Source organism: Lithobates pipiens, unplaced genomic scaffold (genome assembly GCF_037356315.1).
Source record: "Lithobates pipiens isolate NorthernLeopardFrog02 unplaced genomic scaffold, aLitPip1_a1.2 Scaffold_22, whole genome shotgun sequence".
Classification (NCBI taxonomy): Eukaryota; Metazoa; Chordata; class Amphibia; order Anura; family Ranidae; genus Lithobates; species Lithobates pipiens.
Genome location: NW_027507784.1, coordinates 317733050 through 317750867, shown reverse-complemented (window position 1 = coordinate 317750867; position 17818 = coordinate 317733050). Strand labels below are relative to the sequence as shown.

General features: G+C 43.4%; 1 protein-coding gene across 2 annotated transcripts in view; it reads right to left on the bottom strand.

Annotated features, from left to right (window-relative positions):
• The window catches only part of SHMT1 (serine hydroxymethyltransferase 1), a 42987-nt gene extending 29431 nt beyond the window's left edge, over positions 1 to 13556 (bottom strand). Inside the window, exons 1-2 of one of the 2 annotated variants that reach the window (XM_077449435.1) lie at positions 13385 to 13556; positions 623 to 733 (exon numbers count right to left, since the gene is read on the bottom strand). In XM_077449435.1, the coding sequence (XP_077305561.1) occupies positions 623 to 718 (96 nt within the window). In that variant the 5' untranslated portion in view covers positions 719 to 733; positions 13385 to 13556. Of the gene's footprint in view, positions 1 to 622; positions 734 to 11915; positions 11932 to 13384 lie in introns of those variants that run through there. The other variant, XM_077449436.1, reaches the window with a different exon arrangement.
• Positions 13557 to 17818: the final 4262 nt, after the last annotated feature.

Here is a 17818-nt window from a genome sequence, read left to right as displayed (position 1 = left end):
TGAAATGTAATTAGAAATCTGACAATTTTCCCCAAAAAATAAAAAACAGAAAATATGGCGGAGTGAACCCTGACCATCAAAGTCTGGTCAAATTTTTATTTATGTCTGGGATTTCTCCCCACTTTGTGTCTCTTGAATAAAGGTGATACAGAATAGGAAATGAAGAGTTACCCCCTTCCAAAAAATAAAAACAAGAAAAACTATTTGTATGGTGCTGGTCTAACAAAATGCATTTGCTACAAATCATTAAAAACATAACTATGCAAAACCTTGATTTATCTTGATGTCAGACTCTTATAATGCCTCATACAGCAGCACTCAAGGCTGGTAAAAGGAGGATCAGTGCTAGCAGCCAATCATATGTGCCGAATTTCCATATGCTGACAGGAAACAGACTGATAGGAGGGCATAGTAGAGAGACTTAGCTCCGGCAAGGTCTAATCAGCTGGTAGATGGTGTGTTTTTGACCAGTCCACAAGGATTCTGCAGTGAAGGTCACTGTCTGGATTACAAAACTCTACCTGCTTGCTTGGAGTTCAACTTTAAGCCAATATCAGTGCCAAACTAAGTACAACATTGTGAAAATGCTTTGTCATGACATTTAAAAATCTCCAAAGCTCACCTCTGGATCATTAACTTCCAAAGGCTCCAGTACCATCTGGTTATGGGAGCTCCATAGATCTGTGAGTCCACCGTTAATCACAGGGATTTCGGCCATCTTCCCGTCTCACGTCTAAAAATAAAGGTAAAATATTTAATCTGTTCCATCCAAAACATCACTATCAAGTATAAATCCACACACACACACGGTTTTGTAAAACTCAGGTAGCTAAGTTAGAGCTCACTATGGACCGGTTAATAACTCTGGTCTAAATGGTAAGCTTTGCACAGAGGACAGTAAAGGACCTCATCAGTAAATATACATACATCAGCTTCTTTTTTTCCCCTGGCTGTGAGGGTGTAATATGCCAATAATTAACTTCTAAATTCCAAAACGCCCAGAAGGTTTAGCATTTGGGCCTCAAAGTTTATGAATCAGCTAGGGGGAAGAACCCAGAGAGCAGGGACAACCTACATACGAAAACCTTGGAAGAGGGACACGCTTACTTAATCAACTCAACTCTTCAGCTGCCCATAGAATGCTCTGTGTAATTATGGAAAACCAGACCCCATGTGACAGCACTGGCACTGTGGGCACATGGTCCACTGATACTCAGAAGTACTACTACACTAAAGATTTGTTTTTGGTAGTAAGTTACATTCAATTGGACTTGTTCTGTAAGGTTGAAGGTGTTTGCTAGCCTCTTCAAGTCATTTCTTCAGTTCTAATGAGCATCGGGAACACACCCCGACATTTATAAACCACACAGGTAGCACTGACACTTTAATCCAATCACCATGGATTGTGTAGAGCAGCCTTTCTCAACGTTTTCAACATAGAGGAACCCTTGAAATAGTTCTCCAGTCTCGGGGAACCCCTGCTAAAAAAAATTAGAACTCTACAACTCTTGATACATTAGTGTGATGGTCAGTGAGAAGAATGCTCCTTACACTTGTGGGCTTTGGGAAGAATTACCTCCTTACAGATGGCTAAAAAGATCAATGGTGTGAGTGGGAACTTATCTGAGAGGCAGAAATTGTCCAATGCTGAAGGAACCCCTAGTAACCTCTGAAGGAACCCTGGATGAGAATCACTGGTGTAGAAGCTGATTGTCTAAAGAAAAGGATTGGAAGTGAAAAGTTGTGGAGTCACCACGACTGCCAAGCAAAGATTGCCAAGTCATGGAAGTCCCAGACTCGGTGTCCTGGCCACTAAGCAGAGGATAACAAAAGCCACAGCGCATGCCAAAATAAAGGCAAATTTGCATGACAGATACACACTGACAGAAATAATGAATGAGCTACCAGAGTGCTCAACAGAGCCATGATAGTTCATTGCAGCTACACGCAAAAGACATGGACGAAGGCTCCAGTCGCGTCATTCTTTCACAGAGCCTTGCACGGCCACGTCTTTTTCAAACTGTGACAGTGTGCACCCGGGGGAAGATGCCCATGTGCTGCCACTGGGGCGGGGGAGAGGCTGCAGCTGCTGGAACATGTTCCACCCTTAATACGGGTGGTACACGCAAGACCCCTTTCACACAGGTGGTTTTCAGGCATTTTAGCGCTAGTAATAGCACCTGTAAGCTGCCTAAAAATCACCTCCCATTCATTTCAGTGTGATTTTTCATACTGTGGTGGTGCGCTTGCGGAACGTTAGGAAAAGTCCTGCAAGCAGCATCTTTGGGGCTGTATACAGCACTCCCAAAATGCCCTGCCCATTGAAATTAATGGACAGCGCTCCCAAAGAGCCTGAAAAGCATTTCGGAAGTGCTGCAACACAGGTGCTTTTAACGGCTTCTTTGGCTGCTAGCGGGGGGGTTAAAAGCACCGCTTAACCACTTTCAGGCCGGACCAATTTGCTGGTCAAAGACCAGACCACTTTTTGCGATTCGGCACTGCGTCGCTTTAACTGACAATTGCGCGGTCGTGCGACGTGGCTCCCAAACAAAATTGACGTCCTTTTTTTCCCACAAATAGAGCTTTCTTTTGGTGGTATTTGATCACCCCTGCGGTTTTTATTTTTTGCGCTATAAACAAAAATAGAGCGACAATTTTGAAAAAAAACGCATTATTTTTTACTTTTTGTTATAATAAATATCCCCCAAAAATATATAAAAAAACATTTTTTTCCCTCAATTTAGGCCGATACGTATTCTTCTACATATTTTTGGTAAAAAAAAAATAATAATCGCAATAAGCGATTATTGATTGGTTTGCGCAAAAGTTATAGCGTTTACAAAATAGGGATAGTTTTATAGCATTTTTATTAATAATTTTTTATTATTATTTTTTTACTAGTAATGGCGGCGATCTGCGATTTTTATTGTGACTGCGACATTGTCGGGGACCCATCGGACATTTTTGACACATTTTTGGGACCATTGTCATTTATACAGTAATCACTGCTATATAAATGCAGTGATTCCTGTGTAAATGACACTGGCAGTGAAAGGGTTAACCAGTGGGTGGCAGTGTAGGGGTTAAGTGTTCCTAGGGGTGTGTTACTAACTGTGGGGGGGTTGGGCTTTCATTTAGTGTACACTGATCTCTGCTCCAATCACATGGAGCAGAGATCAGCGTCACTAGTTGCTAGGCAGAATGGAAAAATGTTGTTTACACAGCATTTCCTCCATTCGGCCGCTCCGTGAGACGATCGCGGGGATGCCCGCGGCGATCGAGTCCGCGGGTCCCGCGACCAGACTCACGGGGGTCCCGACCAGCGCGCTCCCGATGGCAGGGCGGCATCGAATATTGGACGTACCTGTACGCCAATATGCCTGCCCGTGCCATTCTGTCGACGTATATCGTCGTGCGCTGGTCGGGAAGTGGTTAAACAGCAGTACAGAGTTGCTAAAACCAGCCCCGCTTTACCACTAACACACGTTGGCCCCAGCGTGAAAGGGCTCTTTTATGTTCCAAAGGGTGAACTTATCCTTCAAGCGATGTACTTCCTAGTCTTGGTCTCTGCCTAATGCATGATATTGCTGTTTGTTGTTGGAGTCTATTTGGTTTACTATCTATGAACTTTGTCTATTCTACTCATAAATAAAATATTTGAAAAAGAAGAAAAGTTGGAGTAACCCTGTTCCAATTACATAATCCACTCATAATCCTTCATTGCTCTACACCCTGTTCCAAATTATTATTATGCCAATGATATTTTTCTCTTTGCCTAAATAATTCATGTAAACAAAAGTCAGCATAATTCTCCACGTTATCAACTATTAAGAGTACAATTCAAATTTTATTGAACAAACCTCCTAATGATAAGAAAAAAAAATAAAAAATAAAAAAAAATAAAAAAACTTCCAATGCATTGTTCCAAATTATTACGCACAGCAAGTTTCAAAACACTTTATAGGTTGTAAAGAACTGAAAATTGTCATTTGTTGTGTTTGCAGCATACTTACTGAAATCAAAAGCTATTTCAATCAAACTTTGAACACCATTTTAACTTTTTAAACATTTTAACAGGTCACATTAAATTTTAACATAGGACCCCTTATTTGATAGCAGCTTCACAAGTCTTGCATCCATTGAACTTGAGTCTTTGGACAGTTTCTGCTTGAATTTGTTTGCAAGATGTCAGAATAGCCTCCCAGAGCTGCTGTTTGGATGTAAACTGCCTCCCACCCAAATAGATCTTTTGCTTGAGGATGCGCCAAAGGTTGTCAATAGGATTGCGGTCAGGGGAGGATGGAGGCCACACCATGACTCTCTCCTTTTATCCTCATAGCAGCCAGTGATGCAGAGCTATTCTTTGCAGCATGAGACGGTGCATTTTCATGCATGAAGATGATTTTATTACAGAAAGCATAGTTCTTCCTTCTGCACCAGGGAAGGAAGTGGTCAGTCAGGAACTCCACATACTTTGCAGAGGTCATCTTTACACCTTCTGGCACCCTAAAGGAGCCGACCAGCTCTCTTCCCATGATTCAGGCCCAAAACATGACACCACCACCGCCTTGTTGGCATCGCAGCCTTGTTGGAACAGGGTGGCCGTCCACCAACCATCCACTACGCCACCCATCTGGACAATTCAGGGTTGCACGCCACTCATCAGTGAACAGGACTGTTTGAAAATTAGTCTTCACGTTGTGAGCATTTGGTTAGTGGTGGCCGAATGGAAGGTTTATGCACAGTTGCAAGACTCTTGAGAACTCTACACCTTGATGTCCGTGGGACTCCAGAGGCACCAGCAGATTCAAATATCTGTTTGCTGCTATGTAATGGTGTTTTAGCAGCTGCTCTCTTGATCCAATGCATGGACCTGGCCGAAATCTTCCTCAATATGCCTTTATCTGCACGAAACCTGTCTGTTCTCTGAATCAGCCACACATCTCTTATAGTGCGATGATCACGCTTATGTTTTCGTAAATTATCTAATGTTTTCATACCTCGTCCAAGGCATTGAACTATTTCACTCTTTTCGGCAGCAGAGAGAATCTTTTTCTTCCCCATATTGCTTGAAAATGGTGCTCTGCTTAATAATGTGGAACACCCTTCTTTAGGACCGGTTCACACTATTGCACTGGCAGACATCACATGTAATGCACAGTGCACTGCTGTTCACATTACAAGCGATGTCTGTACAGATGCGAGGTCAGCCATACAGATAGTATGGGCGATATCGCACCGCATTTGGTGCAAACATGCACAGGGCCCTTTTTTCTGTTCGGACCAGAATCGGATCGCATGTGTGTTCACACATATGCGATCCGATTCATGTCCGAACTGTCAGTTCGCAGTGCGATATGCGAGCTGAAATGGGGGTGTTGTTAACATACAATGACACTCCCCAGCAATTTGCATATGGCAGTGTGAACTGCTGTGCGTGCCAGGTGCCATGCGGGAACCCGCAGTTGAGTCACAGGGTTCTTGTGTCACAATAGTGTGAACCGGGCTTTTGTGTTTTTTCCCTTTAATTGGGTTCACCTGGCAATCTAATTATTACAGGTGTCCGAGATTGTTTTCAGTGATCAAAAGAGCCCTGAGACACAATGCCATCCAGGAGTTAAACTGAAAAACAAAATATTTAATCTTTGCGACACTGAAATAGAATTTTTCAAAATAATTTGGAACAGGGTGTATAGTCTATATGTTACTAAATAAAATAAAAAATTGCATTGACTAGGGCTTTAAATGCATGACGGAACCCCAATGTACATTACGTATTTAGGAGTATCAGCCCTTTAAGGCCCCTTGCGCATTGGGGCAGTGCAAGCGTCGGCGGTAAAGCGACGCTATTTTTAGCACCGCTTTACCAGCGGCATTTGGGCGCTAGCGGTTTTAACCCCTGCTAGCGCCCGAAAAAGGGTTAAAACTGCCCGCAAAGTGCGCGGTATAGCCACGTTGCCCTATTGATTTCAATGGGCAGGAGCGGTGAATACACCGCTCCAAAGATGCTGCTAGCAGGACTTTTTTTTTTACCGTCCTGCTAGCACACTGGAGTGAAAGGGGCCGTTTTTTTTTCAGGCGCTATTTTTAGCGCTGTAGTGCCTGAAAAACACCTCAGTGTGAAATGGGCCTTAGATTACATGAGGGTGTGGCCTAAAGTTTGCACCCTTAGGCCTCATGTACACTGCTGCTGGTAAACGGATATTTAGGAGCAGTTGAGCATTTTTTTCAGCTGCCCCTGAACTCTTCTCTGTTATCTTATCAGTACATGTACAAAGGGTCGTTTACAGTTGTTTCTAGGCACTTGAGTTTAGAGGCCTTTTTGGAATGCAAAAAAAAAAAAAAAAAAGGGTTCAGAAGCTGAGTTTAGAGGCATTTCAAGCGCCAAACGCTGCTAACAGCGGTAACTCGCGTTTAGCCGCATTTAGTTTACAGGCGTTTTTCATTTTTGGCTATTTTGCAAAAATAATTTTTTTTTTTTTAGACGTTTCTAAACGCAAAACGCGGCATGTAAAGGCGGCAAAACGGACGTTTAAAACGGTAATTATCTGTCAAGTTAAATCGTTCAGGAACGGTTGTAAACACGTCCCCATGTACAGGTCCTTCTCAAAAAATTTGCATATTGTGATAAAGTTCATTATTTTCTGTAATGTACTGATAAACATTAGACTTTCATATATTTTAGATTCATTACACACAACTGAAGTAGTTCAAGCCTTTTCTTGTTTTAATATTGATGATTTTGGCATACAGCTCCTGAAAACCCAAAAATCCTATCTCAAAAAATTAGCATATTTCATCCGACCAATAAAAGAAAAAAGTGTTTTTAATACAAAAAAAGTCAACCTTCAAATAATTATGTTCAGTTATGCACTAAATACTTGGTCGGGAATCCTTTTGCAGAAATGACTGCTTCAATGCGGCGTGGCATGGAGGCAACCAGCCTGTGGCACTGCTGAGGTGTTATGGAGGCCCAGGATGCTTCGATAGCGGCCTTAAGCTCATCCAGAGTGTTGGGTCTTGTGTCTCTCAACTTTCTCTTCCCAATATCCCACAGATTCTCTATGGGGTTCAGGTCAGGAGAGTTGGCAGGCCAATTGAGCACAGTAATACCATGGTCAGTAAACCATTTACCAGTGGTTTTGACACTGTGAGCAGGTGCCAGGTCGTGCTGAAAAATGAAATCCTCATCTCCATAAAGCTTTTCAGCAGATGGAAGCATGAAGTGCTCCAAAATCTCCTGATAGCTAGCTGCATTGACCCTGCCCTTGATAAAACACAGAGGACCAACACCAGCAGCTGACATGGCACCCCAGACCATCACTGACTGTGGGTACTTGACACTGGACCTCAGGCATTTAGGCATTTCCCTCTCCCCAGTCTTCCTCCAGACTCTGGCACCTTGATTTCCGAATGACATGCAAAATTTGCTTTCATCCGAAAAAAGTACTTTGGACCACTGAGCAACAGTCCAGTGCTGCTTCTCTGTAGCCCAGGTCAGGCGCTTCTGCCGCTGTTTCTGGTTCAAAAGTGGCTTGACCTGGGGAATGTGGCACCTGTAGCCCATTTCCTGCACATGCCTGTTCACGGTGGCTCTGGATGTTTCTACTCCAGACTCAGTCCACTGCTTCCGCAGGTCCTCCAAGGTCTGGAATCGGTCCTTCTCCACAATCTTCTTCAGGGTCCGGTCACCTCTTCTCGTTGTGCAGCGTTTTCTGCCACACTTTTTCCTTCCCACAGACTTCCCACTGAGGTGCCTTGATACAGCACTCTGGGAACAGCCTATTCGTTCAGAAATTTCTTTCTGTGTCTTACCCTCTTGCTTGAGGGTGTCAATGATGGCCTTCTGGACAGCAGTCAGGTCGGCAGTCTTACCCATGATTGCGGTTTTGAGTAATGAACCAGGCTGGGAGTTTTTAAAAGCCTCAGGAATCTTTTGCAGGTGTTTAGAGTTAATTAGTTGATTCAGATTAGGTTAATAGCTTGTTTAGAGAACCTTTTCATGATATGCTAATTTTTTGAGATAGGAATTTTGGGTTTTCATGAGCTGTATGCCAAAATCATCAATATTTTTTTTTTTATTGTTTATTTCTTTATTTGACATATTACAAGTTATAACAGACCAAGTTACAATATCAGTATATATTTTACAGTTTTGTTTCCTTATACCGCTAATACATCATATTCTCATTTTCCTATTTATTTCAATTGATCCGTGCAAAACAACTTTTTATATTTTTCTCTTATTCTTACTTGCCACTATCATATATACTACCTAACCATCCTTTAGACACAAGTATTTACAAACATACACACAAACATAAACACAAAAAAAAACAAAAAAAATTAATAAATAAAAAAATATAAAAAACACACGCACTCTCCGGGCGAAAAATCCATAGCGTAGTTTCCATAGTGAGTTACCGTATATACTCGAGTATAGGTCGATCCGAATATAAGCCGAGGCCCCTAATTTACCACAAAAAAAATGGGAAAACTTATTGACTCGTGTATAAGCCGAGGGTGAGACATGCAGCAGCTACTGTTACAGCTTAAGAGTGGAAAAGAGGGTCAACAATGCCCATCTGCAGCTGTATACCTCCCTGTGTCCATCCCTGTGTCCATCACTGTGTCCATCCCTGTGTCCATCCCTGTGTCCATCGCAGCCTACCTGTGTCCTGTGCATGCCTCTTTGTCCTTCTGCAGCCTCTGTGTCCTTCTGCAGCCTCTGTGTGCCATTTTGCACCGATCTGCATGTTTAAAAAACATACGGCGGCCATGCCAGGATCGCCGCACCTCTCCTCCTCGTCTGTGACAGACGGCGGCCATTCCACTGTTCAAAACCGGCGCCTCCGTCTGTGATAGGCGGAACACTCAATTTCCCAGCAGTCAGTGTTCCGCCTATCACGGACATCCTCTCATCCTCGTCCGTAGTATGAGGATGAGCGGATGTCCGTGATAGGCGGACCACTGACTGCTGGGAAATTGAGTGTTCCGCCTATCACAGACAGGGAGGCGCGGCTTTTGAATAGTGGAATGGCCGCCGTCTGTCTGCACGACACTCTGATCGGGTAGGCAGACGGCGGTGACTCGAGTATAAGCCGAGGGGGGCACTTTCAGCCTAAAAAAAGGGGCTGAAAATCTCGGCTTATACTCGAGTATATACGGTATATATCACAAGCTGACAAAGGAGGAGAATGTTTATACCCACATCTTCCTTTGAATACTGCTTTTACTGTCCCACTCAAACAGAAAAAGAAAAACGATACTAACCACTCAATACAGACTCCCCCATTACCAATGAGGGTGGAGCTACCCGTGGATCCGATATCCATCGTTTCCATATTTTAATCCAGTTATTGGATTCTCCCCTATTGCAACCAATTTGTTGTTCTTTCAAGATGTTCTCATTTACCTGAAGACGCCAGTCCTCAAGTAAAGGTGCATTCGAAGATATCCACCTTAGAGCAATTAACTTACGTGCAATAAACAATAGTCTGGTAACTAATATCATCACCTCCCTGGGAAAGAAACCTTCCTCGTCCAAATATCCCAGTAGACATGTCATAGGGGTCCTGTCGATATGCGTATTACATGTAGCATTGATTGTATTAACCACCTCTCGCCAATATCTAGCCACTTTTGGACAATTCCACATCATGTGTATTAAATCCGCTGGAGACTTTTGACATCTAGGACACTCTGGAGAATCGCGTCTGCCCCACTTAAATAATTTAACTGGTGTTCTATATACCCTATATATTATAAATAGTTGCGTCAGGCAATGAGCCGGTGATAATGATACTAGGGGTACCCTTCTCAAAATAATTTGCCAGTTTTCATCTTAAATGTCCCCTATGTCTCTCTCCCAGCCTGTTCTACCAGGGCTGACAACTTTATCCTGATATAGTCTCATCAATTGACCATATAAAGACGAGATCAAGCCCTTTTTTTCCTCCCCCCTTGCTAATGATGTTATAAGTGGGGTAGGTTTTATCACTATCTTTTCCCTTCTAAACTGAGTTTGAATCGCATGCCGTAATTGTAAATATTTATAGAAGTGACTACAAGGCAGTTGAAAGGATTCTTGCAGGTCCTGAAAGGAGCGCAGAACGTTATGTGTAAACATCTGTTCTATATATTGAAGCCCCTTAGAGTGCCAGCTTTCGAATCCCTCCAATTTATATAGTTCTTTGTATTGCTTATTCCCCCAAAGCGGGGAGTATTTTGAGACTCCTTCAAATTTCATTATACTCCTCATTTCCTTCCAGACTCTATTCATAAGTGTCGTTGTTAGACCCCTACCGGTGTTACCCAGGGCTCCGGATTCCAACTGAGCCACAAGATTATATCGAAAACTGTTATTTAACAGTAAAACCTGTATGGGGTCTTCCCAATTACTTTCCCCCCAGCCTGCAAAATGCTGAAGCTGGGAGGCTATGAAGTAGAGTCTTGGCTGTGGTACCGCTAATCCACCCCAATCCCTTGCCCTCTGGAGAATTGATAACTTAATTCTCGGGGTTTTTCCTTTCCACAATAGCCTACGAAATATTGATTCTGTTTTTTTGAACCATTTTAAAGTTATCCATATCGGTGAATTATGGAGTATATATAACAATTGAGGGGTCCAGATCATTTTTATGAGATTTGCACGGCCTACCACCGATAATGGCAATTTGGTCCACGCCATGCTCTTAAGTTGAAATTTGTTAAGAATAGGTGACAAGTTATCCATTAAATAGTTTTCTATTCTAGAGTTTATAATTATTCCCAAGTATTTAAATGACACTATTTTAACTTGAGGGGCCTCTTTTAACCTGGACAGACTAGGATTGTCTAAGGGAAGTAGTACGGATTTATCCCAATTAATAATGTAACCAGAAAACGATCCAAATTGTTTTATTAGTGACATTAAGGAGCTTAAAGAACCTTCTGTATCCCCAAGAAACAGTAATGCATCATCAGCATACAAGGAGATTTTTTCAATCCTCGTTCCTCTAATAAATCTGCAAATAGATTCTGCCTGTCGGACGGCCTCGGCCAGTGGTTCGCCAGTGCGAATAGTAAAGGAGACAGGGGACACCAAAATCATCAATATTAAAACAAGAAAAGGCTTGAACTACTTCAGTTGTGTGTAATGAATCTAAAATATATGAAAGTCTAATGTTTATCAGTACATTACAGAAAATAATGAACTTTATCACAATATGCTAATTTTTTGAGAAGGACCTGTACATTAAGCCTTAAAATCTCATGCAATGCTTCCACAGATCTGCTGACTGCATGTCTCTCCGAGCCAAATTGAACACAATTATCTTTGCCAGATCATGCAAGTCACAAGTTCTGCCTTATTATCCACATCTTAATTTACCGAAACTTTCTGGGGCGTGCAATTCCTTTTGGAAGGAAAAGACAAAATAATCGTTCTGCTTTCTTTAGGATGATGAAAGAACAAATGGAGGCCAAATATGACATATGTAGGTGTTGAGGCACAGTTGGGTGTTGCTGGTGATACTCAGGACAACATAAGGGGGAAGTTCACATTTGTGTGATCAAGAAATGCGCGTAAAATCCGCAAAAACTCATTTGATACTCAAAAAAAAAAAAAAAAATGGGGAGGTGCATTCCTTCCAGGCATGCGGCAGTGCCATTCATTCTTACCCATTTTATGTGACCGAAATTGCATGCCAAAATGCATGGCAACAAAATATTGTGCATTTTGGTGCATCGAGATTTAAAAAGAAAAAGGGTCAAGCACTTCTTTTGTGAAATTTTTGCACATAGGGCAGACTACTGAAATGAATGGTCTGTCCTCAATATGAAGCACAAAAAGAAGTGCGCACTGTCTGCATAGGTATGAACGGGTTAACAGAAGAGAAATACTGCAAGTATCTCTGGGTACGCCTCACACTAACCTGCTAGATTGCGACAGCTCCTGTTTAATTTTGGCCATACACGTTATGTTCTGATCGAACAATTCTTCACACAAATCAGACAATATGATCAAATCTATGAACTAGCAAAAAGATCCATTCTGATTTCTTTGAAATGATTCCGATTGGTCTGGAAGGAAAATCCGAATGTAGTAAAGTAGCGAGATTGAGATGTTCACGAATGGCGCATTGAGCGATCATTTCAATTTACCAAATAAATTTTTCCCTTGAAACAGTAAATCGATCGACAATCCAATCATATATAAAACTGTTCTATGTATGGCCACCATAATAGCACTGCTTCATTACAGACCAGCAACACACAATCATTGACATCTATATACAAAAACACTATGTTGGAAAAAGTATTGGGACGCCTGCCTTTACACGCACACGAACTGTAATGGCGTCTTAGTCTTTAGGGTTCAATATTGAGTTGGCCCGCCCTTTGCAGCTACAACAGCTTCGGAAGCATTCATTTCAATGGGCAGGGATGCTTTGTATACAGACCTCCGAAAACCGCCCCAAAGATGCTGCTTGCAGGACTTTTTATAACATCCCGCACTTGGGCTTTCACATTTGGGCGGCAGGGGAGGCAGTTTTCAGGTGCTATTTCTAGCATTAAAACACCCTCAGTGTGACAGGGGTCTTAGGAGTGTGTCTATGGGAATGTTTGATCATTCTTCCAGAAGGGCATTTGTGATGTTGGACGAGAAGGGCTGGCTCTAATTTATCACAAAGGAATTCTATTGGGTTGGGGTATAGGACTCTGTGCAGGTCAGTTAAGTTCCTCCACCCCAAACTTGCTCATCCATGCCTTTATGGACCTTGCTTCCACCGCTCCAGGTCAAGTCACCAGCTATCTGCCCCGCCCCCCCCAAAACCATACAGAAAAGGTGCCGGCCCAGCTCACCCTCATGGAAAAATTAGATGGCCACACTGAAAAGGAAACTTCAAAAAGCAAGTTAAAACCTCACAGCAGCTAACCTCAGAGAGATTGACGCGTTTCAACAATCTCCCGGAGGTGAGGTATTGCATTGTTCTAAATCGTGGATTACTTTACAATAAAGCTTTTCGGAGTTTCCTTACGTCAGTGTGCGGACATCCAATGTATGCTTGAAGGACTGTGGCAGCAAGATAGGGGGCATCACTACATGGTGCACACAGCCCGTGCCATCTGACCAGCCTATTCTACGCAGACTGTGTTCAGATTTACTCATCAGAGACTGTATTTCCTCGCAGCTACCAATTATATTCAAGCCTGAGCTGTAACGAATGCTTAAACCTGATTGGTGGCTGCGTGCAACACAGACTGTTCGTATTACTACCGCCCACCACTACACTGGCCACTATGCTGAATCCAGGTCTAAACACCAAAAATGTATCTTACAATATAGAGGCAAAACAACAATACAGAAATAGTAAAGACAAGCTTGTATTTTGGAACTTACTTGAACCTATATACGAAGAGACGTCCTGCCCGGAGACAATGACCTGGAAAAAAAAATAAAAAAAAATATGTCTGCTGTCAGCTGGTAGAGGTTTTCCAGTACTGAATTTTGTGAAACACCCAAATCACGAGAGAAGAAACACTCTGCAAGCCAACTCAAGTCAGGCGTAGTGTCCAACCTGTCCTGGAGGGGTTAATCCGAGCTAAAAACAAGTTTTACATATTAACTTTTCAAGGGCGACATAAAACTTGTCGGGCCAGGAAGCAAAGGTCGGCGCTTTGCAGCAGCTATTGGCACATAAACAGGCAGACGGGTCCCACTGACAGCAACGAGAGATCTGCTGAACCCACCACAGTCATATGATGGAAATCTGCAGCACTCCTCCTAACACCGCTGCACAGCCCAACAGCCGCGTTGGGATGTTCAAACCCGTCCCATCACCCACTTTTCTAAGGTCGTCCATGCCTTAGACCTCTGTACAAAACAGGCAATATTCCCGGGGTGTGAGAAACCATAGTCCAAGCATAGGAAGTCTTCTGAGACTGACAAGGAACTACAGATCCCAGCATGCTTCACTAATAAGGAACTTTAAAGCGGAGGTCCACCCTAAAGTGGACCTTCCGCTCATCGGAACCCTCCCCCCCTCCGGTGCCACAATCGGCACCTTTCAGGGGGGAGGGGGGTGCAGTTACCTGGATAATCCAGGTAACTGCACCCACTTCCGGGACAGCTCTCTGCGGAAAGGGGCGTAACTTACGCCCCTTTCCGCAAGTGCCCGCCCCTTCCCGCAAGTGCCCCGCTGCCTGCTGGGAAACACACAGATCCCAGAGGCAGCGGGGAGCGTCCTTATTGCGCAGCGCAATTCGCGCATGCGCAGTAGGGAACCGGGAAATGAAGCCGAAAGGCTCCATTTCCTGATTCCCATACCCAAGATGGCGGCGGCAGGAACCGACAGATGACCTAGCGATCGGCTTCGGGTGCCTACATCGCGGGCGCGCTGGACAGGTAAGTGTCACTATTTTAAAAGTCAGCAGCTGCAGTATTTGTAGCTGCTGGCTTTAAAAAAAAAAAAAAAAAACGCGGAGTCCCGGTGGACTCCCGCTTTAAGGCATGGTTCACCTATACCAAAATCCTGCCCATGAAGATGATAATGGGGTGTCTGTGATTGAGGCTCCATGCACACTGGCTTAACCACTGGGCACTTAAACACCCTTAATAACCAGACCAATTTTCAGCTTTCGGTGCTCTCACATTTTGAATGACAATTACTCAGTCATGCAACACTGGACCTATATGAAATTTTTGTCCTTTTTTTTCACACAAATGGAGCTTTCTTTTGGTGGTATTTAATCACCGCTGGGTTTTTTTATTTTTTGTGCTATAAAAGAAAAACTACAGAAAATTCTGTAAAAAAAATGAATTTTTCTTTGTTTCTGTTACAAAATTTAGCAGATTAGTAATTTTTTCTTCATAAATTTTGGCCAAAATTTATACCACTACATATCTTTGGTAAAAATAAGTACAAATTGGTGGATATTATTTGGTCTTTGTGAAAGTTATAGAGTCCACAAGCTATGGTGCCAATATCTGAAAATTGATCACACCTGAAGTACTGACGGCCTATTTCAATTCTTGTGACCCTAACATGCCAGAAAAGTACAAATACCCCCCAAATGACCCCTTTTTGGAAAGAAGACATTCCAAGGTATTTAGTAAGAGGCATGATGAGTTTTTTGAAGTTGTCATTTTTTCCCACAATTCTTTGCAAAATCAAGATATTTTTATTTATTTTTTCCACAAAATTGTCATATTATCAGTTTATTTCTCACACAGCATATGCATACCACAAATTACACCCCAAAACACATTCTGCTATTACTCCCGAGTACGGTGATAGCACATGTGTGAGACTTTTACACAGTGTGGCCACATACAGAGGCCCAACATGCAGGGAGCGCCATCAGGCTTTCTGGAGCACCCAGGACAATTCTGACATTTCTCTCCTACATGTAAAAATCATCATTTATTTGCTAGAAAATTACAGAGAATCCCAAAACATTATATATTTTTTTTTAGCAAACACCCTGGAGAATACAATGGTGGTCGTTGCAACTTTTTATCTCGCACGGTATTTGCGCAGCAATTTTTCGAATGCTTTTTTTTTGGAAAAAAAAACAGTTTTGTGCTTAAAAAAAAAAAAAAAAAAAAAAAACACAGTAAAGTTAGCCCAATTTTTGCATAATGTGAAAGATGAAGCTACACCGAGTAAATCGATACCTAACATGTCACTCTTCAAAATTGCACAGGCTCGTGGAATGGCGCCAAACGTCGCTACTTAAAAATCCCCATAGGCGACGATTTAATTTTTTTTTTTACTGGTTATATGTTTTGAGTTACAGAGGAGGCCTAGGGCTAGAATTATTGCTCTCGCTCTAACGTTCGCAGCGATACCTCACATGTGTGGCATGAACACCGTTTTCATATGTGGGCGGGACTTACGTATGCGTTCGCTTCTGCATGCGAGCACAAATATATATTTTATTGTTCATTTTACTTTAGTTTGAAATTTTTTTCCCCAAAAATAAATTTTTTGATCACTTTTATTCCTATTACAAGGAATGTAAACATCCCTTGTAATAGGAATATGGCATGACAGGACCTCTTTACAGTGAGATGTGGGGTCAATAAGACCCCGCATCTCATCTCTAAGCTGGGAAGCCTTAAAAAAATAAAAAATAAAAAAAAAAGATTCTGGATTTGATCATATTGGCGAGTCGGTAGAAGCACCGGAGGGCGGCGGGAGGGGGGGGAGGTGTCTATGGCTGGGTATTGCAGGGTATCTCAGAGTATGGCGTTGCAGAGTATTGCGTTGCAGAGCATTGCAGGATATTGGAGGGTGTTGCAGAGCATTGCAGAGTGTTGCACGGTATTGGCGGGTGTTGCAGAGCATTGCAGGGTATTGGTGGGTGTTGCAGAGCATTGCAGAGTGTTGCAGGGAATTGGCGGGTGTTGCAGAGCATTGCAGGGTATTGGTGGGTGTTGCAGAGCATTGCAGAGTGTTGCAGGGAATTGGCGGGTGTTGCAGAGCGTTGCAGGGTATTGCAGGGTAATGCAGGGTAATGCAGGGAATTGAGGGGTTAATTTTCGGTGAGCAGCGATGTGGGCACTGTAGATGCAGCCCACATCGCTGCCGACACCGATCTCTTCCCCCTCCGCTGTTCCGATCGGTACAGAGAGGGGGAGGGAGGAACCGGCGTCATAACATGACGCCGGTTTGTTTACAAGTGATCACTCCGTCATTTGCTATGAGCGGCCGTTTACCGTGATCCGTGATGCGCAGGGTCCTGTGGACCCGGCGGTCACGGATGCTCTCGAGTGCGCGCCCCAGGGGGCGCGCGAGAGCGGAATTCTGGGAGGACGTCATATGACGGCCTCCCAGAGTTAAGAAACCGCCCTGTAGCCATCATTCGGCTATAGGGCGGTTATTAAGTGGTTAAAGAAAACTCCTAGAGCAGTGATGGAGAACCTTGGCACTCCAGATGTTTTGGAACTACATTTCCCATGATGCTCAACTACACTGCAGAGTACATGAGCATCATGGGAAATGTAGTTCCAAAACATCTGGGGTGCCAAGGTTCACCATCACGGGTCTAGAGGTTTGCGGTTTGTCTGTAGACGCAACTAATGTTATCTCAGGTGTCCATGCACATTAGGCTGCTTTCACACTGGGGCGGGAGCAGCGTCGGCGGTAAAGCGCCGCTATTTTTAGCGGCGCTTTACCGTCGTTTTAGCGGCGGTGTGCGGGCGCTAGCGGGGTGGTTTTAACCCACGCTAGCGGCCGAAAAGGGGTTAAACCTGCCCGCAAAGCGCCGCTGCAGCGGCGCTTTGCTGGCGGTATTGCCGCGGTGTCCCATTGATTTCAATGGGTAGGAGCGGTGAATACACCGCTCCAAAGATGCGGCTGGCAGGACTTTTTTCACCGTCCTGCCAGCGCATCGCTCCAGTGTGAAAGCCCTCCGGCTTTCACACTGGAGTTAAAGGGGCCGGTTTTTTTCAGGCGTTACACAGGCGCTATTTTTAGCGCTGTAACGCCTGAATACCGCCCCAGTGTGAAAGCAGCCTTAGGTAGTTTAGAGGCAGCTTTTTTTTCTACTGCTCAGTGTTTTTTTTTGCGCATATAAAAACACCCCTGTTTTGGGAGCGTGTTTCTGGCAGAAAAAGAAAACCCTCGAAACGCTTCTAAACTCTAGCGCAAAAAACACTGTAAATTTTTTTTTTCTGCCAAGAGCACTGGTGTTTTTTTTTTTTTAAGCTAGTGTGCATGGAGCCAAAAACAAACTCTGCAGCCTTAACCAGAGTTGGATAATGCCCTTGCTATACGTGCCAACCATTTCCATACCCTCCCAAAGCCTGGATAAAAAACTCCCAGACATT